This window comes from Aedes aegypti, chromosome 3 (genome assembly GCF_002204515.2).
Source record: "Aedes aegypti strain LVP_AGWG chromosome 3, AaegL5.0 Primary Assembly, whole genome shotgun sequence".
Taxonomy (NCBI): domain Eukaryota; kingdom Metazoa; phylum Arthropoda; class Insecta; order Diptera; family Culicidae; genus Aedes; species Aedes aegypti.
The window spans coordinates 302,284,578-302,308,081 of record NC_035109.1 but is presented as its reverse complement, the minus strand read 5'-3'; the positions used below and the strand labels follow the sequence as shown (position 1 = coordinate 302,308,081).

General features: G+C 38.7%; 1 protein-coding gene and 1 long non-coding RNA gene across 3 annotated transcripts in view; both read left to right on the top strand.

Moving 5' to 3' along the window:
- LOC5563827 (Y+L amino acid transporter 2) overlaps nt 1-23,504 on the top strand; it is a 36,756-nt gene continuing 13,252 nt past the window's right edge. Inside the window, exons 1-2 of one of the 2 annotated variants that reach the window (XM_021848935.1) lie at nt 1-196; nt 13,495-14,210. In XM_021848935.1, the coding sequence (XP_021704627.1) occupies nt 13,892-14,210 (319 nt within the window). In that variant the 5' untranslated portion in view covers nt 1-196; nt 13,495-13,891. Of the gene's footprint in view, nt 197-13,145; nt 13,349-13,494; nt 14,211-23,504 lie in introns of those variants that run through there. The other variant, XM_021848937.1, reaches the window with a different exon arrangement.
- Nucleotides 20,847-21,518, top strand: LOC110677729. The gene is made up of 2 exons (XR_002501158.1): nt 20,847-21,171; nt 21,235-21,518. It is a non-coding gene; the product is annotated as an uncharacterized LOC110677729 (long non-coding RNA).

Genomic DNA, 23,504 nt, shown 5'->3' with positions numbered 1-23,504 from the left:
ATAGGCAGTCAGTATACGTGTGCAGTTTGACCGGTGCAGATTCAAGTAAAGTGCTTTTTCCTCGCATGGAAATTTTATTTCTAGTTAAATGTATGTCTAGTGCTTCTGAGTGGTTTTCTACAAATATTTTATTTGTATATGATACAATACAGCTGAAACAAATAGGATTATCAGAATTCTGAATACAAAACATGTAGTAAGTATTCGCAAAAGACTACAAAAACAAAAATTGCGCTTCAATCGATATCCTACCTGCAAGGAAATGATTCTCTCCACTCCAAGAGTTTCGTCATCCTCCTGGCATTTAATGCTGTTGCACAACCCAAAATATCCATCCACCCAAAAGGTGCCAAGTGCGGAGAGGGATTTCGCAGAATTTGGAAAACACGTGGATTTGTTCGAGTGCTCATACCTACTTGCTTACGCTACGATTCCACACCGACATCCAATTCATAATTGCCGTCCGTCTCCATCGATTGCCACATGTCTGCGTGATTGTTTGGTTAGCATCGATGAATCGTCGGCTGCAATACAAACTTTTTGAATTTGGGTGATCGATGTCGGTTACAAAGGGTTGAAAAAGTTTATGTTCAGTTTGGACTGAGATTCGAAAGACTAGATAAGTTTATGAAATTCTTTATCACGTTCGTAAATGACAAAATAATTGTTTTTACTAGATCAATTGATTGAACGCCAAACTCATAAATCCAAATATTTCAAAAAGAAAGGGTTAACCTTGGACTGCATGTTGAGTTCGTCTACATGCTGATTCAGTGGGAACAACATATGGTCGCGAAATGTTCTGACTGGAAGTAAGTGTTAGTTTGAATGGATTAAACACGCCATGCGACTACTCGTAGCGTAGTGAACCACCGAGCGCGGGAATCCCTTTGGATCAATGGGTGCTTCAAGTCTACAAACCAACTATAACTGATAGCGGTGATTATGAAAACGTGAAGTTTCCGCTGTGTGGTTTTGGTGGTTTATTTTGCTGGAACGAGTCAAGGTGACCGGTGTTTACTTTTTGCTGGCGGCTCATTTGATGCTTGCCGTAAGTGTAGTGTATCGGCTATTTTTAGCTCATGCGGACAATTTGTTACAAAGAAATATGCATTTACATGGACTGTCATTTCATTCAAATTCAATATATAAACAACCTAGCGTATGTCCTAGCGATGTCAGATCTTGTCGTTTTTATTGATTGATTGATTTGACTTTATTAACGAGATTTTTAGCCCTGGGCTAGTTCATCTCGTTGTCGTTTTTACTTTGATTCCAGGTTGTGACTTTTGTATTGATTAAACATTCCAAATAAAAAAAAATAAGAATATTTTCTAGCAAAGTTTTATTGTTGAATCATATGATGATTCTTTATAAGGACTGTTCATTTTATGAAGTAAACAACTTGGACATGCAATATCTTTTTGATTTATCAATGAAATCGCAATCGGTTTTCTGTACATCGTTCGATTTATATTATACAATTTTGTGATAATAAAAAAACACCAAAATAATTAAAGTTCACACTAATAATGCACAACGTTTTGAACGGTCGATTTTTGGAGTTTATCAAACTCAATGATTATTAGAATCTTACTGGAAAATTCTACAATGTATTTTTTATGATCATCAATCAGAAGCCTGTTAAAAACTATCAAGTTATTTTTGGAAGAACAATTTTACAATTTTTTTAAAATAATTTCTCATAGATTTTTGTACAGAAAAATATTTGAAATTTGAATGGAACTGATATGAGTGGTTGTAAGACAGAAGGTCAAATGAGAAAAGGTCGAAGGACAGTAGGTCGAATGGACAGAGGCTTGAATGGACAAAAGGTCGAACGGAAAAAAATGCTCTTTTTAATTTGAAGTATGGATTCGACACATTTTTATTTTTGACAAAGGCCATACTTCAACATTTTATTGCTGAGAAGCTTGTTGATTGTTGTTCCACCACAAGTGTTTCCCTTCTCATCTGTGATGTTTCCTTCTTCAAAATAATAGATGTTCTTTAGAAATACAATTTGAAGCAATTTGTATTTAGGCTATTATTTTCCGCACAAAAGATTAATTTTCTGAACGTAGGTTTGTTTATTTGTTGTACTGAGTTATGCTTTGGAGTGGTTATTAACTCTCTATTTGATATATTTTCAATAGAAAATTATCCTTCTTTTAAACATTGGCTGTTCTTTTGGAACTAGATACTATTGCGATTTTATGCTTGGTTCGACGATTATTCCTTCTTTTATACATGGGTTTTTCTTCATAGATACCTGTATATTGTAATTTATATTTTGCCTGTATATTTTTCAGTTGAAATTTTGCCTTCTTCAATATATCGGCTGTTCTTTATGATAATGAATGTTTATGAGCATTTCATTTGCATGTTTAAATAAAGGATTTTCCTTCTTTTTAAGTTTTGCTGCTCTTTAGGGTTATGTATTATAATATTATCCGACTGTTGGTTTCGAAAGATTTCAATTAGCATCATGGAGTAGTCACCATCCTTTTTCTGGCATTAAGTTCCAACTAGGAAAGGGCATGGGACAGGACACTAGATCCAGTATTAAAATATTAATATTTATTAATAATATTAATATTGATATTGAGAAGATTATCAAGTATGCAAGGAGTTTTGCTGTTTGCATGTTGCCGGAGTTGCCAAGGCAAATTGATTATTTATGTTGTGTTTATCGTCAGATCGTCTGAGCAAAATATACGAGAAATCCGTCCGATGCAACATATACCACACTGTTTGGTGCCAACATCCATCTGGTAGTCTGGCTAGAAGGAGACTGGCACCTTGTACGATGCATCACATTTAGTGAAGCTCCTTTGTCATCAATGCCTCACATCTTTCTACGATCTCCGGGCCATTCCGCAACTCGATTCCGATGCAATTTGTCTCCTATGGTATGTCAGATCGGCAAGACATACAATCCACGATCCCTAACCTCTTGTTTATAAACCCCCAACATTGACTTAAATTCAAGATACTTCTGTCAGATTTCTTTAGGAAAATCGTAGGTAACTCGATGATATCATAAAAATAATATATATTAATCCGTATTAACGGATATTAAAACCAATATTAATGAGTGTCTTACCCCACGGGAAAGGGTCTGCTTCTTAGCTATACATGCATTGACTGAGAGATTTCCTTGACATTTGATCATTTTTTGCATTTGTGTAACGAGTTTCTTAAAAGGGAGTTACGTTATTACTTCGAGGGACGGTCTTTGCTTATAGCACTTTAACACATGCGCAGTAGAAGTAGCATAAGCAAACTGCTTCTTCTAGCCACCTTGAAAATTGTTACAGGAGCCCAGTCACAGGTGCTGCAATTAAAGCATAATCTGAATGACAGCCGTAGTTACTACATTTTAAACCTCGGTGCCCTAAGCATACAACGTTGAGTGGCCTGAATGTCGATGCACTTAGAGTTACATAATTCACGGGATCACATGAATGTACTAACGAGTCTCCCAAAGAAAAAACAATCCTAGTGTGCTGCGCTAGCCGGAGGAATATTCTAAAAGCGCGCGCTAGGTGCTATGCGCCCGGGGAGACTCGTCTCATGCGCTGCTCGGTGCTACGCTACCATCGGTATCCAAGTTGTAAAACAACTGTTTAGAAACGAAGAGCCTCTACAACTATCATGCAGGTGTTTAGATGGATTACGTGATACGGTCGAAGACGTGTGATCCGGGAGTTATAATTTCGATTCTCGGTTGGTAAATGGCTGGGCATGGCGTACCATTGGTACCTCGCATACCTAAAGGAATAAAAAATACCCCTTTATGCGGCCCTTAGCCTCCTGCCCAGCAACTCCCCGCGGTACTGGCCGGAGTAACCATAGGGAAGATCGGGTAACCAACCTCGGTGAGAACTCTGGTCGTATGCTGACAGGGAAGGGGGGTTTGCTTTTGTTTTTGCATCTGCAAACCTGAAGCGTCTGTACTCCATGTTAGGTGCGGCTCACAACAGCGTCTGTTCCCCATGTCAGGAGTGGCTGATCATCGTCAGAGAATGACTCTAAGCTAAATTGTGCACTATAGCTCTCCGAACATTTAGGTCCTCCGGAAATCTAGGGGGTTGGTGTCAGGCCCTGCAAGCCAGCCGTAAAAAATCAAGCAACGAATAAGCAACGAGAGAATACGAACCGGAACTATCGGCGAAGACTTCAGCGACGTAAAGGGACTAGCGATTGGAAGCTCGGTACGTGGAACCGTACATCTCTTAACTTCATCGGGAGCACACGCATACTCGCCGATGTGCTGAAGGACCGCGCATTCGGTATCGTAGCGTTGCAGGAAATGTGTTGGAAGGGATCAATGGTGCGAACGTTTAGAGGTAACTATACTATCTACACAGAGCTGCGGCAACACATAAGAACTGGGAACAGCTTTTATAGTGATGGATATTAGGTGCGTGATCGGGTGGTGGCCGATCAATGAGAGAATGTGCAAGTTGAGGCTCAAAGGGCGGTTCTTCAACTTCAGCATAATAAACGTGCACAGCCCTCACGCCGGAAGCACTGATGAAGATAATTACTCTTTTAACGCGCAGTTCGAACGCGAGTACGACAGCTGCCCAAGCCATGACGCCAAAATCATCATAGGAGATCTAAACGCTCAGGTTGGCCAGGAGGAGGTATTCAGACCGACTATTGAAAAGTTCAGCGCCCACCGGCTGACGAACGAAAACGGCTTACGACTAATTGAATTCGCGGCCTCCAAGAATATGGCCATTCGTAGCACAGCCTTCCATACCGATACACCTGGAGATAATTACAGCAGACAAAATCACAAATCGACCACGTTCTGATTGATGGACGGCACTTCTCCGACATTATCGACATCAGGACCTATCGTGGCGCTAACATCGACTCTGACCACTATCTGGTAATGGTTAAACTGCGCCCAAAACTCTTCGTCGTTAATAACGTACGGTACCGACGGCCACCCCGGTATGACCTAGAGCGGCTTAAGCAACCGGATGTTGCAGCTGCATACGTGCAGCACCTCGAGGCTGCATTACCGGAAGAGGGTGAGCTGGATGAGGACTGCTGGAGAACAGTAAAAGCAGCCATCAATGCAGCTGAGAGCAACGTCGGGTACGTTGAATGGAGTCGACGGAATGACTGGTTCGACGAGGAATGTAGGCAGATTCTGGAGGATAAGAATGCAGCGCGGGCCGTCATGCTGCAGCAAGGGACCCGTCAGAACGTGGAGCATTATAGACGGAAACGGCAACAGCAGACCCGCCTCTTTCGGTCTCAAGAAACACGTAAGTTCTATCACAAGCTCAACGCATCCCGCAACGGCTTCGTGCCGCGAGCCGAGATGTGCAGGGATAAGGATGGGAGCATTTTGACGGACGAGCATGAGGTGATCGAAAGGTGGAAGCAGCACTTCGACGAGTAACTGAATGGCGCTGAGAGCACAAGCAATGAAGGACGAGACAACGGAGGAAATGCCTTCGTCAGTACTGCGGAGGATGGAAACCAATCAGCCCCCACTTTGAGGAAGTTTAAGGATGCTATTCACCAGCTCAAGAACAATAAAGCTGCTGGTAAGGGTGGTACCGGAGCTGACCTCATAAAGATGGACCCGGAGAGGCTGGCCATTCGTCTGCACCAGCTGATAGGCACAATCTGGGAAACAGAACAGCTACCGGAAGAGTGGAAGGAAGGGGTAATATGCCCCATCTACAAAAAGGCGACAAGTTAGATTGTGATAGCTTTCGAGCGATTACCATTCAAAATGCGGTCTACAAAGTATTATCCCAGATCATCTTCCGTCGTCTGTCACCTGTAGTAAACGAGTTCGTGGGAAGTTATCAAGCCGGCTTTGCTGACGGCCGATCGACAACGGATCAGATCTTTACTTTACGGCAAATCGTCCAAAAATGTCGTTCCAACGCATCACCTTTTCATCGATTTCAAGGCGGCATACAATAATATCTAACGCGTAGAGCTATGGAAAACCATGGACGAGAACAGCTTTTTCCTGGGAAAGCTCACGAGACTACGACGATAGAAGGTGTGCAAAATTTGTGAATGTTTCAGGCGAACATTCCAGTTTGTTTGGATCCCGCCGGGGACTACGACAAGGTGATGGACTTTCGTGCCTGTTGTTCAATATTGCGCTAGAAGGTGTTATGCGGAGAGCCCAGCTCAATAGCCGGGGTACGATTTTTATGAGATCCAAACAATTTGTTTGCTTCGCGGATGATATGGACATTGTCGGCCGAACATTTGAAAAGGTGGCAGACATGAACACCCGTCTGAAACGCGAGGCAGTGAAAGTTGGACTGGTGGTGAATACGTCCAAGACAAAGTACATGCTAGCTGGTAGGGCCGAGTGCGACAGGACTCGCCTAGGAAGCAGTGTTACGATAGACGGGGATTCGTTCGAGGTGGTCGACGAGTTCATCTACCTTCAATCCTTGCTGACGGCTGACAATAACGTTAGCCATGAAAAACAGAGGCGCATCATCAGTGGAAGTCGAGCCTACTATGGCCTCCACAAGAAGCTGCGGTCAAAAAAGATTCACGCCCGCACCAAACGTACCATGTACAAAACGCTCATAAAACCGGTAGTCCTCTACGGGCATGGAACGTGGACGATGCTCGAGGAGGACTTGCAAGGACATGAAGTCTTCGAACGTTGGGTACATAGGACGATCTTTGACGGTGTGCAGGAAAACGGTGTGTGGCGGCGAAGGATGAACTATGAGCTCGCCAAACTCTACGGTGAATCCAGTATCCAGAAGGTGGCCAAAGCTGGAAGGATACGATGGGCAGGGCATGTTGCAAGTATGCCGGACAGCAACCCTGCAAAGATGGTGTTCACTTCGGATCCGGTTGGTACAAGAAGGCGTGGAGCGCAGCGAGCTAGGTGAGGGGATCAATTGCGTATCAATTTGGCGAGCGTGGGGCAGAACCGAGGAAGGACAGATGCGGTCACGAACCGTGTTTTGTGGCGTGAAATTGTAGAAAGTGTTAATTGTTTAGATGTTAACTTAATAAATGAAAGGAAACCCCTCTGTAGTTGACATACTCAAATCTGAGCCCTTTGTTATAAATTGGGCATATGAGGCTATCCAACCAGGCTGTGGGAATTTCTTTGTCGTCCCATATTTTCAGAATCACTCGGAGGATCGACTGGTAAAACTGCTTACTTATGTATTTCACAAGCTCGACCGGAGTCTCGTCCTTCCCAGCAGCCTCCTATGGTCGATAGGTCACAGCTTGAACGTATTCATCAATGTTCATCCTGCTTCTCGCTACATTTTCATTTCCACCATTCAACAACAGCCAAAAGTGCTCTTTCAACTGGCAGCCACCGCCGTTTTATCAGTCAGCAAATTCCCTTCTCGATCATTGCACATGGCAAGCACTGGTACGGTATTGTAGCGTGCGCTATCAATTGTTGCATAAAATCGCAGCATATCGTTCCGGTTCATGCTATCTTGAGCTTCTGCTACCACACTATCTTCTTAGCATATTCGTATAAATTTGTATTATCCCAACATTTCTTGAATGTGCCCTTTGAGCTATTTTATATCGTCTTTTCTGATTATTGCCTAATATAAGGATCATTTCCAAGTAACAGTGATAGCTTGATTACTGCTTATTCAACTAAAGTCCTGTTTATACAAACTCTTTTCAGCTAAATAAACTGTTATTCAGCTACCAATGCTATCTGGGTTTTCTAGGCAAATCTTTGGGAACATCTTGAAGAAGAGCAGAAAACAACTTCGAAAATATGGAAATTTCTGGAATCTCTATAGATTTTTTTTAAAGAAATTGTTGAAAACTCTTTGGAAATTCTATGGTAGAATCATGCGAGAGAAATCCAAGAAGGAAGTAAGAATCCCAAAAGATTCTAGTGATTATTGATGCTTAATCATATAATATTAGAAATCTTTGAAAACTTCCTGGACGAATCGTTGCACACTGGTCCAGGAAGCTAATTTAGGCGGACATGAGGTTTTCGTCAAGATTTATTGATTTTAGAGCCATAGTTTATTCTGAGAATATGTTCAGAATTTTCAGTACTACAAAATGTACGGAACAAAAAATTTTTTACGGTGATCGCAAGAGTGACGTATACGCCAACATTTTTTATTTTAACGAATCGTAAGTTGGTATGTTCAGCAAAGTTGTAGCAAATGATCATAGAAACAACTTTGCCGAACAAACTTTTTCTCGGTTTTGCTTCAGAGCTGAGATAATTAAGTATTTTTAATAAAAAATCGTTTTTTGCTCTTAAGTGTTTTATTTTTTAGTTTTAATGACCTACTATGTTCTACAAAGTTTTTATACTTATCATTTTCTACAACTTTGCTGAACATACCAAAGTTGTAATTCTTATGGTTTTCATGTTATTTGAGTTTTTCATCTTAAAATTAGCTATTTTGAATGCCTTGTATCTCAACTATGAGCACCTCAAAAAAATATATCTTTCCACCAAATGATTTTGCAGTCTTTCAAGTACCTGTGAGCAAAATTTGGAGAAGATGATATTTTTCTGTCTCGTTTAAAATCGATTTTACTAATAGACGTTATGAGATAAATCCATATTTATTGAATATTCATACATGCTCAACTCACAAAAGTCATGGCTACCTGAGCATATCAAACCAAAGGTGACACGTGTATTTATATAGAAATATAAAGTACATCGGTTTTCAGCTGTTTTCGATTAACTTGGAAGCTTCTGCAAGAAATTCATCGTCTTTTCCTCTACCAGTATTTAATCTATTCCTAAGCAAGATCACCGGGTTGGAAGTTAACATAAGCCGTATAAAATACATATACAAAATTTACAGTCCGATTGAATTCTGTGGCATGATTTTCCCAGAATCTTCTGATGGATTCCACGTTTCATGTTTTTCTTTGGTAATGCGGCATGCCGGACAACACCACTTCCGTGCAATAGTTGTAGACGTATCAGTAAGTGTAACAGCATTCTAAATGATCGCCACGAAAATCCCTCAAAGGAAGGTTAGGGCTGTGACTGTACGAACCTCTTCCAGCTGGTAGGAACTCAAATGGTCGTAACACGGCATGCCGTGGGAAGTAGATATTGTGTATTTCTTTCACTACTGGACTGCGAAGTGCTCATAAGTCCGAAAGTGTGAATAAAAGTGAGGGATTGCATTGAATCCTGTTGGTGTCTTCAGAGCACTTATTCTTCGATTTACGAAGAATAAGTCCCCCGAAGACACCTACCCGATTTGATTCAATTGCGCACTTTTGTTAGCGTTTCCGCACTTGTAATAACTTCTTTTCACGGATCTCAATCATTTTAAAAGTAGTCAACTTTAATCGGAAGATTAACGAGGAGGCATTTGAACAGTTTTTGTCAGAAACGTACTGTTAGTATCGCCAGTTCTACGATTGGTACGTACTCTCTCCAACGGTGCAAAAACTACTTTCGCATATAGTAATGTTGTCCAGCAGTGCAAAAACTACTTTCACATGTAGTAACGTTGTCCGGCATGCCGCCGAAGAAGCATAAAAAATGCGGAATAAATCCATCAGAAGATTCTGGGAAAATCATGCCACAGAATTCAATCGGACTGTAAATTTTGTATATGTACTTTATACGGCTTATGTTGACTTCCAACCTGGTGATCTTGCTTAGGAATAGATTAAATACTGGTAGAGGAAAAGACGATGAATTTCTTGCAGAAGCTTCCAAGTTAATCGAAAACAACTGAAAAACGATGTACTTTATATTTCTGTATAAATACACGTGTTACCTTTGGTTTGAAATGCTTAGGTAGCCATGACTTTGGTGAGTTGAGCATGTATGAATATTCAATAAATATGGATTTATCTCATAACGTCTATTAGTAAAATCGATTTTAAACGAGATAGAAAAATATCATCTTCTCCAAATTTTGCTCACAGGTACTTGAAAGACTGCAAAATCATTTGGTGGAAAGATATATTTTTTTGAGGTGCTCATAGTTGAGATACAAGGCATACAAAGTAGCTAATTTTAAGATGAAAAACTCAAATAACATGAAAACCATAAGAATTACAACTTTGGTATGTTCAGCAAAGTTGTAGAAAATGATAAGTATAAAAACTTTGTAGAACATAGTAGGCTAATAAAACTAAAAAATAAAACACTTAAGAGCAAAAAACGATTTTTTATTGAAAATACTTAATTATCTCAGCTCTGAAGCAAAACCGAGAAAAAGTTTGTTCGGCAAAGTTGTTTCTATGATCATTTGCTACAACTTTGCTGAACATACCAACTTTCGATTCGTTCAAATAAAAAAGTTGGCGTATACGTCACTCTTGCGATCACCGTGAAAAAAAATTTGTTCCGTACATTTTGTAGTACTGAAAATTCTGAACATATTCTCAGAATAAACTATGGCTCTAAAATCAATAAATCTTGACGAAAACCTCATGTCCGCCTACATTAGCTTCCTGGACCAGTGTGCGTTGTAAGCGTTCTTGGAGAACTCGTCAGAATAATTTTTGAATCAAGTACTCTGTGTGAATCCATAAAGAAATACTATGAGAAAAATCTGACACTTTTTCATTGAGAATTTCTTAGGATGCATCTCCAGAAAAACCAGTTTAAGCCAGAAAAGAACCCTCTACAAATACACAAGGAACTCATGCAGGGATAGGTTATGTCAATAAACTATCAAAATGTCTAATTTGCGCACACACTTAAGTTAAACTTTACTTCATTGTGAAGAAGTCACGTTGTCGATGAAAACTATAAGGATTGATTTCAATTGCTTTGCTATACAAATCAATACTAATGTTGCAAATATTCAAATTATTTTCTGATGTGAAGCCCTAATGGTTTGGAAAAGTACCTTCTTACTGATATTTCCCTCTGCATAAATAAGCAATAACGTGAACCACAGAACATTACGAAGAACATTGAATTTAACGGCGCAAGCGTGGGAATGATACGTGTCATGTGTCGTACACATGCCGCGACATATTTGCCAAACAATCCGTACCTACAGTTTATGTTGCGCCGCCTAATCCAGCTAACTTCTGCTTAGTTCCGAATAAAACGTGATCTACTTAAGTAACCCGGATTCAAATGACAGACAAAACGGTAATAGCACACATATGTGTAGAGCGACGACCATTGAGGGCCCGTGCATTTTCTTTTCAACGGTATATTCAATCAACTGACCCACGGACAGTGGTCCAGAATTTAAAAATCAAGGCAAAATTTATTCATTCCTTATACAGTCGAAGCTCGTTATAACGACAACTTTTATTGCGATAAATCTCTCTATAACGACATTTCCGATAGTCCCTTCAAATTCCCATACTAATTTCAACTTTTATAGCGACATTTCTCTGTTTCGACCGTTCTCTATTGCGACATTAGTGTTATATTCAATAGTCACTCAATATAACGACATTCATTTAGCTATTTTAGTACATATTATGATCGTTTTATTCCTCCATGCTCCATAACGACATCCAACTTCTTTATAACGACGATTTTATTGCGACATCTCCGTATACCGACGGTCCCTTGCGATGTCGCTATAACAAACTTCGACTGTATTTAACTTATTTTATGCATGAGAAGTGTAGTAGAACATGATTTAGGTTTGCAGTCGTAATTGTGGAAATAGTCACCATTCGTTGGTTTTATAGAACGAAATTCTAACAAAATTGCTGTTTTTTTAATGAATTGTGAAACTCTCAATCTTACTCAATCGGTTCCTTAGGCTTGAGAGAGCAATTGGGCAAATATATTCGCAAAGTCGGGGAGCAATTTTTTGAATACATCAAAGTTTTCCTTTGATTATTTGACATACCTACAAGGATAGATGACAATTTTTGAATTCTAAAAATGGATTGAAGAATGTAAAATCTAAGTAAAAACGAGTTACGAAATCGTGTTTTTGACAGATTTTTTTAAAAACTGGTCCTCTCTGCCACGGAGCACTTACGACTTAATGATGGCACTTCACAAGATATAGCCTGTGTCGTTATGGGTCCTGTTGCTCCTGTCGTTACTTGATGAATGTGCCTATGTAGGAGGTTGCACACGCGGTTCGAGACAATGACTATATTAGATCTCGTTGGAAGAAAGTAATGGCGCGTTGCTTTTCGGTTCGCAGATAATCCAAATCCCTCCGTTTATATACTGTGCACATGTTTAGTCGTTTGCTTACCGGACCCATTGAAAGGGGGCGATATTCTAATTTAATCTCTACTGTCGCGAGCATTTCATATTCGAAGAACCTCGCTCCACAGCATATATGACATTGTTGGACGAAAGCTCATGAATGCGGTGCGCGAATGCGTAGACAAAGAATTTTGTTAAGATGATTTATATGATGGTTTGCAAAATGGATGAGATTTTGATTGAATTAGCAGCAATCGTTTCTTTTGTAGCACACGCTTGTGGTTCTAATATTACGGGGTCAGGATTTAGTACAGTGGATTGCGAGGTGTAGAGCTATAAGAGAAAGCTATAAGCTTGAGCCATTAAGTGACTCTTTGCTTGTGACGTTTACATAAGGTCATTTCGCGTAAAATATTTTCGTACTTTTAAGAAGGCATATCATTATCAAATATACATTATTCAAAACGTCCATGCTTAACATTTTACGAATCGTCCTTATGTGCAATATCCCTCCTTCCATTAGTATATATATTCTAGAAACATTCATCAGAAATGTGTACCAATTGTGCTGGCGTAGGTCATATGCATAAATAAAACTATTGCCTTGCAAGTGTTACAGATTTAAATAAATTTGCAAACTCATATTTATTCTAATATTGATTGTCTATCATACAAAATCATCTCATGGACGGGTTACTGAAGATTTCGTTGCATACATGTTGAAGTACTAGCTGACGAAATCATCAGCTACTCTTGTAATAATATCACTCATATGTTATTTATAACTCGAAATCCCAGTCATTATTTGAAGATCTTATCGATGAAGACAAGAAGCAATACCGATAACTCAAAATATCCTGTAAATCTGCTGCCTTCACCAAACCAAACGTGTCGCATACGTTATGGCTGGGGACGAAAACATCCCAATACATCTTCCGCATGAGCTTCAATCACGAAACAGCCCCACAACAATTTTCGCTCCATCATCTGGACGTTGTCCGAATCCAGATCAGTACCACTCTGAATCTCGCGGGCAAAACATCATTGCAGACGGTTCTTACTTATTATACCTACTTCGTATCACTCGAGCGAAAACCTGGATTCTATCCCTATAAGAACATCACAACGTTCGACGGTTGGGTTCAGAAATACAACACAACCATCCATAATTGCCCAAGCCAAAAAAAAAATCAAGAGCCAAAAATGGTATGCCATATTTTCGCATATTATTAACGATTCGCCATGCTACCTGTCCATGTTCGCTCGCACCCCTTTTCGCAGCGAAGCCCGGTTTTTGATACGCATTTTTCCCTGCCAAGTCTACATCCGCAATTTCTTACTTTTCTTTGCAGACTTCTTCGGCGGTTTTCGAACGATCGACACGCAGCTCCAACGGTTTTTGATCTTCTGCTGCCAATTCGAAGTTTGCGGGCATCGAATCGGCATGTCGCAGCAGTACAAGTGCTTCGTGGCTTGTGTTGGGTGCTATTGTAACAGTTTTGCGATCCGGTCTTCGAGCCGAAAAATCGATTTCAATTGTTGTTCGTGATGATCGGCGAGCAGTGAGTGACCAGCAGTATATCGGCATGTACCGAAGCAGTAATTGTGATACCATAGTGCTAGAAGTATTTACGTCTCCTTGAGAAGAAAGTTCATCGAAAAAAAAAAGTGGTTTCAATTGAGAAGAACACTGCGTGGGGTTAGTTTGTAGTGAAACTCGGTCAATTCCTTAGTAAATAGTTGTAAAAAATGGCAAAAATAGCAGCAGGAGATGCGCTGGCCCCGGTGGAAGGTTTTGGGGAAGCACCTCGAAGTCGAGTGTCGACTGGTGCCAGCTCTCGGTTACGAGCTGAGCAAAGTGATAGTGATGACGGTGGAATTAAATTGAAGAAGGAGCTTGGGCTGATGGATGGAGTTGCTATCATTGTGGGTGTGATTGTTGGAGCGGGAATTTTCGTGTCACCCAAAGGAGTTCTGCTCTATTCCGGATCCATTGGTCAGGCGATCATCGTATGGATTCTATCCGGGGTTCTCAGCATGGTGGGAGCCCTGTGCTACGCAGAATTAGGTAAGTGTCCTCTAGGGTGGTTCAAATTACGAGATAGTTTGGAAATCCAATCATACTTAAAATCCGTACCGGGGTTGTTAATCAATATAGTATCGTCATAGCCGATAAAGTTAAGGTGAACAGGAATCGAAGCCAAACATCAAGTTTTCAAGAACACAAATTGGGAGAACCGAATATCCACATATGCTGAAAACTTGATCAATTGGTCACTTGCTAGTGGTGACCAATCGATTATGCGTTCAGCTCACATGAACGTTCAGTTCTCTAGATTTGTGCTCTTGTGGTGTTTCGCTTCGATTCATCTTCACCTTAACGTCCTTACAGTAAACCAAGGCGGGTTCAATTCTCTACTATTCTTTCTGGCTACAGAGTAAAATGCACACACCTTGCAGTACCCAGACAACCAGTAGTCGCATGACGTAATAACTCGTAATGTAACTATTCACACAAATTACATCAAACCCGCAAAACACGGTGGATAAAATCATCAGATTGATGAGTTTCTTCGCATAAAACGCTTTTTTCTGAGTTCATATGTACATTTTGTTTCGTCCCGTACACTCCTACAAAGTAAGTCGAATCAATCTGTAGCAGCTGTCAAATCAACATTTGTTATCATAAGTTAAGTGGCATAAGGTCAAAGATTAGTTCGGAAGATAATTTATACACTCGCACTGTATGCTATTTTTCATCACATAATATATGCACGTATATCACCTCCACTTTTGTACGTAGAAGGCCTTTCAATGACATCTTATAAGTGAAAATTTGCGCATGCAAAGGCTCCAGGTGATTTCGTTATACGTACATCAGAGCATCAATCTGAAGAATCGAACATCTGTTTAAGCCGAAAACTTGGTCGATTGGTCACCACCAGCAGTGCCCAATCGATCAAGTTTTCAGCTCTAATGAATGCACGGTTCTTCTTCTTGGCATTACGTTCCCACTGGGACAGAGCCTGCTTCTCAGCTTAGCTCGCTTCTTATGAGCACTTCCACAGTTATTAACTGACAGCTTTGCCATTTTCGCATTCGTATCTCATGTGGCAGGTACGACGATACACTTTGCCCAAAATATTCCAATTTCGTTACAACTGCAAGGAGTCGTTCAAATATTACGTAATGCAACAGGGGGAGGGGTGACATAAGAAAAGTTACTGTGCACGTGCTGTGGCATTATGTGTAGGAGCCACATTTGCTAGTAAGCGCACGGGAGCGTTGTACACTGTGAGACCTTATTTAGTGCGCCTCATTTTTCTTGAGATGTGTCTCAATGCGGTCTCATGCGCTCCGTAACATGTTCTATTTACAAGTAAGCGCTATAATTGAAGTTATGACAGAAACGAGGATCGAAATTGTAACTCTTGGATCGCGAGTCTTCAGATCATCTAGACACCTACATAATGAGGTGAAAATAGTTGTAGAGGCTCTTCGTTACTATGTAGTTGTTTCACAACTTGGATAACGATGGTGAGTTGTAGCGCCGAGCAGCACATGAGACAAGTCTCCCCGGGAGAACATCACCTTGCGTGCGCTTTTAGAATTTTCGTGAGACCAGGCCAGCGCAGCACACTTGGATTCCGATGAGCTGAGAGACGGTTTGGGCGGAGACTCGTTGGCACATTTATGTACTCCTGAGAAATATGTAACTCTACATATAAATTCCAATAGTTAGTTTAAAGTATCATTCTGTGTTCATTAATAATTTGTTTAGAATTTTCAGGAATTTCTAAGGATTTCTAAAAAATAGTACAAAACATTCTAGGAGTCACACAAAAAAAAAAAATTCAAAATCACCAAGCAACCGCCAACAGTTTTTCCAACTTTGATTTTGGAGTTCTTTCTAAAGTTTCTCTATAGGATTGTTTGAAAAATCGCAGCAAAAAATATCCAGACTTCCCGCAAAAAAAAAAGTTAAATGACTGTTCCAGGTGTTACTTTAAAGATTCCTCGTAATGCTCCACAAGAATTTCATGAGGAATTAAAAAGAATTGGGAAAATGTCATTCATGATTTCTCAGAGAAATTCTCCGCAAATATATCTGTATTTGTTCACAGATAATTATTTTTTAGATTCATCTAAAATCAAGGAGCAACATCTCGCATTCCTTCGAAAATTTCTCGATTTTTTAAGTGCCTAACCAAGAAATGTTTTAAGAATTCTAAAATTTCTATAAAGTTCCTAGCGGAATACGTTCAACTGTTCCTTAATAAACTCATAAATATGTAACTCTACGTGGAAGAGCTCTAATGTAAAAGCAAAAATTTTGCGTCACGTAATATTTGAATGATCCCTAATATAAATAAAAATTTCGTATCTAAAAGTAAAAACTCGTTCTTCAAAGCATAATAGAAGAAGTTGTTAAATACAGTAATTCAATCTGGCTAGGATCTTGACACCGTTACCTAAAATACCGGACATATCGACTTAATTTTGGTACCGGATTACCGGTACTAAGTAGATTCCGGTAGTGTTGCGTGGGATGATATGCACCTGCTGGAAAAAACGACTATCTAGGACTTTTTGAAAAAAAATCATAAATTTTTCTTAGAGTTTTTATTTTTAAAACGTATATTGGGGATGCTTGCTGTCGCTTGCGAAAAATGGTTCTCTATTAGGAAAAATAGGGATAAAACTGAGCTAATCCTAAGCTTATTGTTAGGTTTTGTGTACTTTTGCATGCTAAATTAACCTACAAACGTTGGAGAATCACAGTTTTTTTTATTAGTCTGTAATTTCTCAAGATCGCCTGATGATAAAACAAGGTTAAAGCGTAATTTAAATCAAAAAGGTAAATTAAAATGCATTATTATTAGATGAAATATTTGAAAATGGGTGTAAGATGAACACCCTGTGGGAATAAATCCGATACATGCACTTTGGGTAGAATTGACACTTTGTTAACATACATATCGCATGCAATGTCTTCCGATGACTCTAAGGAGTTGTACAAATATTTCGTGAATTATTGAGGAAAGGAAAAGAATCTACCCAATATATGTAAAAATTCAAATGTTCCATGCGAAGATTGTGAAAAAGGGTTGAATATAAACATATGATTTTTTTTGTGTTGTGTTCATGGAAAAAAATGAGGATAATGTTGTGTAGAATGATTGGTTGTGACAATAATTACAGTTGAAGTTTTAAATGACAAAATATAAGAGTTTAATTATTTTCAGATATCAAATATTGTCGATTCACAAGATGTAAATAACATAAAATAACAATAATAATAATTTATAAAAATAAAATAAAAAATAAATTCTATTGCTTCATAAGTTCTCAATGAGAGAATACAGTTTCAACATAATCAAATAATTGTATAAGTGGTCACATAGAAGCAAATGTTTCAAAAACATTTTGACTCAAGTTTCAAACATGACTCATATTCCGAACAATAACGATTGTATAGATTCAAACTTACATTTTTAATACTTTTTCAATATAGAGGGCATGTACTGTAAAAGATTCTGGAGAAATCTCGTAGATTTAATCGAAAATCATTGTTTAAAATTGAGTGTTCAGAATATGAGTCATTTTTTTAGAATTTGAGATAAAACTATATGATACCATATTTTGGAGGTGTGCTAGTTCGCCATGCATGACGTTCATTGGAATTCTAAAAATCAGATATATATGAATTGCAAAAAAAAGTGTTCTGTTAAAGAAAGTTTCCTTAAAGTTGAATTATGAAGCAAAGCAAGGTGTCAATTTTACCCTAAATGAAAGTATCGATCTTACCTCTTGTAGACAATACCGTTTTCAGCGGCCAAGCTTTCAAAAATTACATTCGCATTACAATATTTATGCATGCTGTGTCAAAGAATTATAGTTTATATTTTTAAAACAAGTACTGGCATTCTAGCTATCGATTGCTGTGGATTGGTTGCCAAATTATTTATTTTGAATGTATATATAATTTTCCATATAATCTGAAGACGGTCTTCTGTTTTGGGGTGACTTTGATAATGGAATATAAATCGAACAAAATCGAATGAATTACGTAACATTTATAGGGCATTGCATACCTCTAGGCGTTAAACGTTATAAGGAAATTTCTGACTTAGATTACAAAAATAGTCCCAGTTTGTGAAAATGCTTTTCGCTACGAGATTTGAGATCATATTCAAGTTCTATGATAACTAGGCTGTCAAAGATAAGTGGCCAACTATTCAAAACTACATCAAACAGTGATCGTAGAACAGATTATTTGTAAACGTTTCAAAAATGCTTAAATCGTATCAATTTTTAATATTCGTATACAAATCGTCAAATGTTCTCGATTCAAATGAAAACAGCTCTTACATGAAGTGTCATACTAATATTCTTTAGTTTTGCATTAACCGATAATTATGATATTTCGTTTAGTATGTGCTCGGTAACGCACTATCAAAATTACCCGCGTTATCAAAGATACCCCGTTTTACGGTATTTCAAAATTAAAAATACCTTTTACCGCCTTTAGAATACGCCTAAAAGTAGGCAATTCTCTACGCAAATTCTACATTTATAATATTAAATTGTTAATGTTGGCTAATTGAATAAACTTATACTGCTGTTATTCGCATAATTGTCCCATGTTCCAAAACATGTAACCGAGAAAATCTATTCAAAGATTTTAACACGTATTGGCCTCATATTGGCCAGGATTGTTATAAATTTTATTGAATTCGTTGCAATAGTATAGAAAATGAGATGTTTATTAGTATCAAAAGTTGGTAGTATCGGAAAAAAACGTAAATTTTGCTTTGAATTCAAAGTGGGACTGTTATGCCTAGTTATGTCACACTGATTATAGTAACCAATTTTGTGATGAAAATACCGCAGTAGATTTCATTTTTTACGTATACGTTGTACCGAATGTAGAGCACATCCTCAAGACTATGTTGAGGCACTTAATGAAAGCTCAAGGCCTAATGAAGTGTCAAACGGAGTCACATGTGGGGGGAGGTGAAGCAATACGATCAGGGTTCTGAATTTTCGTATCAATGATGCGAAATCTACGATTTTTCGAACATAAGGAGAATGCTTTTTTCGCTTCCTCGCGTGAACATCTTTTATCGCTCACACTATTGTGCTCTGCAAGATAAATCCACGTAATGCGATTATCTGAAAATGTCGATATACCGTCGCAGTGATAATGAAAATCACCAAATGTTGCAGATTTAGCAAATTTGAAACATTTGCGTCCTTGAAGAACGAAGAAATCCAAGCCTGCTTGAATTTTGACGTTGCGTTTGAATTGCGCGCATATCTTCTGCGCGTTACCGCCGCCGCTGGATGTGGATTTAATATAAGCGCCGCAATAATTTTCCCTGGAGCTACGATGGAGGATAACCGAAAATCACTCCCCACTCTGTGGATAATTTGTTTTTCACTCCATCATATTTTCGTTCACCAACTGCTCCCGAGAATTATCACTAGTGGATAAACAAAAACTAATGCCGGCGACGGGATTCGAACCTAGAACATTGCTAAAAACAACCGCGATGCGTGTACGCTAACCATGCTACCACACCAACTTGACGAAAGGGGTGGTAATTTGGTGCATAAAAGAAACTGCTGCTCGTGGTGATGGATACTGGATCTGAAAAATTCTCCATGGATCGGAGAAAGAGACAACAAACTTCTCACAGCTGCGGAAATGTGCAATTATCTATTTTCGCTTTGTTTTGTGGACGGATAAAATCGCAAGGCAGCTGATCGCTGAAAATTTCTGTGAGGGATAAATCCATTATCGTGAGAGTGAGTGAGAATTCGGAAGCCTGAATCCAATATAATAGTTTGGGATGGAACGCAAAGCTGTCCGTATCTAAGAAAATTGAAAAATGGGTGATTTAGTGAAAAAAGAGTGAAGGAGTAAGTTAGTTAGTTTATGAGAGTAAATAAAGGTGATAAATTTCTATTTTAACCCATCCAGCAGGCGTGACAGATACTCATATATGATTTCAAGGTTATTCTGAGAAGTAAAAAGTCAACTCACAACACGAATGCAAGTTTTATTTTTTTTATTTTTTAAACACTACTAACGCCATCTCCACATAAACTAGACTACAGTTGAAAATTTATAAAATAAAAGAACAAATAAAAGCCTTTCTGGACTAGATTTGGAAAACTTCACAAACTTCGTTTAAGATGCGTCGTATAGTGGCCACTTCCCTGGGGACCCAGATATCCCAGAAATCCAGAACTACCGTAATTTCTGCAATATAATACTGAATATGAAAATTTCAATCATATTTGACGTTAGGCGTAAGTGTTATTGTGAATATAGCCCAGAATAGATATAGAACAGGACGTGTTTCACATGGGATGTAAAGTCAGCGTGAGAAGAAGATCTTTAGCATAATTTGCCAAAGTCATGGGCTATTAAGGTGATTATAAAACGAAGCCAAACTTAGAATTTTCAAGTGCACAAAACAGGAGAATCTGACAACAGTTCGCGTTGAAAATCAATCAAATTGCTTGCTTGCTGGTGGTGATCAATAGGATAAATTTTCAACGCAGAGCGCTGTTTGGTTCTCAAGTCTTGTGCTCTTGAAAATTTGAGGTGTGGCTTCGTTCTAAAAAAAGGGATTACAATGATCAGAAACAAGGTACCCTAGTCCTTGAAAACTACTTATTAGGTCGTATGAATAAAACCGAGTACTTGCTCATGCTCAACCCGATTTCAGCAAAGTAAAGTCTCTGAGCATTTACTCAAAACCATATGAATAAAACGATACTTTACTCAGAGTAAGTTCGAAATTCGAACATAGCTTTTACTCTGTCAAAATGTTTGTTTTGTTTTGGCTCGATTGTTACTTATGCTAAAAGTAATCCAGCGATACAAAACCGTGAGAACAGAAGTGCCTTTGCGGAGGATGTTAACCGTGTTTTGTCGTTTGTTGCCGCCTAATGGAGGCACACAACTTGGTTAAACTAAACAGTCAGCATCACGTCTGCCGGAAATGCGTCGATAAGTACATGAATTTCTGATCCTGTGTCGTCTGCAGCGGTAATAATTTGATTATTTTCCCGCACAGCCCTCATCGTTGGATAGATAGCTACGAGAGAGCAGGTGACCGTGCTCAAGTACAAACCTGAGCTCACCAAAGGACAACATCGATCGGAGTCCCTACGTGTTGATCCGCGTCAGAATCTGAACCGGCAGAATTTCGTCAGCAGCAACAATATTGATTCCGCTGGGCAAAATACTCAAGGTAAAGCCACGAAGGACAGAATGAACTGGCGAAAACTTTCGCGGACAATTTGGCTGTCATAAGCGAGTTCTACACGCCATAGACGACCGGATTAGTAATCAGTAGAGGAGAAGCCATAGGACAAGGCACCGGCATTGCTCAAACGGAGATGCTGTCGGTTTGAAATGCCACAGCCCCCCCACAGGCTTAGTCCCAGTGAGATCGTAATGCCAAGAAGAAGAAGAAAATGAGGGTCATCTCAAACAGCTTCGCAAAGCATTTCTGTTATATTACTCGATATTTCCATGAGTCAATGTTCCCTTCACATACCGACTCATGAAGGTTTGACTGTATGTATACCACTAATTACTTCAAAATTAATTTTCCAAATTTTTTCTTAGAACTTTCTCAGTAATTTTTGTGCAAATTCCACCGATTATTATTCATATATGCTGTAAATGTCGGTTATCGTTCATGTATGCTGTAATATTACTTTGCTTGTATTAATATGTAAAGAAGGAATTCGAGGTTTTTTTTAAGAACAAGAATTCTTTCAAAGAGTTCTAGGTAAACTACTCTTAAGATTTCGACTAAAAATCAATAATTTCTCAAATAAGAATTATTTGAGAATTTCGATTTTTTTTCTAGGTGCTTTCATACATATTTGTCCAGTTTTTCTATGAATATTCTCAGGACCGATTTTAGAAATTTTGAGGACTTCTTCTAAAAATGCGTAATTTATTTTTTCTAATATGTAATAACCTATGATGTGTATTCTGCAATTGTTTAAGAAATTACCTAAGAAGGTACTTATATAATTTCAGCAAGAATTCCTGAATAATTTTTCGGAAGATACCTCCAGTAATTCCAAAAGGAGTGTGGAAAATCTAAGGAATGTTTAAATTCTGTGACATTTGTAGGAGATATTCATATAAGAATTCTTGGAACATTGCTGAAGTAATTCTAGATAGATTTCTAAAAAAAACTTATGAGATTTTCCAGTAATTGTCGGAAAAAATATATAAAATCTACTAACAAAAGATTTTTTTGAAGTTGCCGGTTTAATTCTAGGCAAACTTCTAAAACTTTCAATTGAACTTTCCAGGATTGCTTGAAAAAATGTATAAAAACTTTGGATAAATTTTCAAAAGAGTTTCCATAGATAAACCCTAAATAATTTCTTCAAAATAACTAATTTTTTGTTGGACTTCCTAGAGAAATACTTTAAAGAACTTCCGAAGACATGTTTGTGTTATCTGCATAGAAATTGTGCCTTCCTGGTAGAATAGTTCTTCTTCTTCTTTCTGGCGTTACGTCCCAACTGGGACAAAGCCTGCTTCTCAGATTAGTGTTCTTATGAGCACTTCCACAGTTATTAACTGAAAGCTTTCTTTGCCGATTGACCATTTTTGCATGTGTATATCGTGTGGCAGGTACGAAGATACTCTATGCCCTGGGAATCGAGAAAATTCCCTTTACGAAAAGATCCTCAACCAGCGGGATTCGAACCCACGACCCTCAGCATAGTCATGCTGAATAGCTGCGCGTTTACCGCTACGGCTGGGCCCCAATTGGTAGAATAGTTCTCTGGAGTAATCACTGTAGAAATTTATATTGGGGCCATTGGCGTAAATACGGTGGGGCCAGGAGGGTCTAAGCCCACCTGGCAATTGGTATTTCGAATCATAGAAAAAAGAACCTGGTTTTCTTACGGGTTCGTTCGTATGGGCTCATTCACAAATTTCATAACGCTAAATGGGGTGGGTGGGTGTCCTCATGATGTTACAACTCATACAAAATTTGTAGAATATTCATACAAAAAGCGTTACGAGGGGGTGGGTGGGTGTCATAAATGGCCATTTTTAGCGTTATGAAATAAATGAATGAACCCTATATTCCCGGCCTGCAGAATTTGGCGATTGATCTCCACAATCCGAATTGGGCGGTGAAACCCACACCCACCCCACACGATGCACTTAATTGCCTGACGACACTAATCGCACGGTCATGAAGCTCATTTTAATAAATAAATTTATTTTTCATGCTTGAATTTTTCAACTAAGCATGGTCAGTAGGTGACTCAGGATTTTCTGAGCATTTACTCAGCTTTTAAC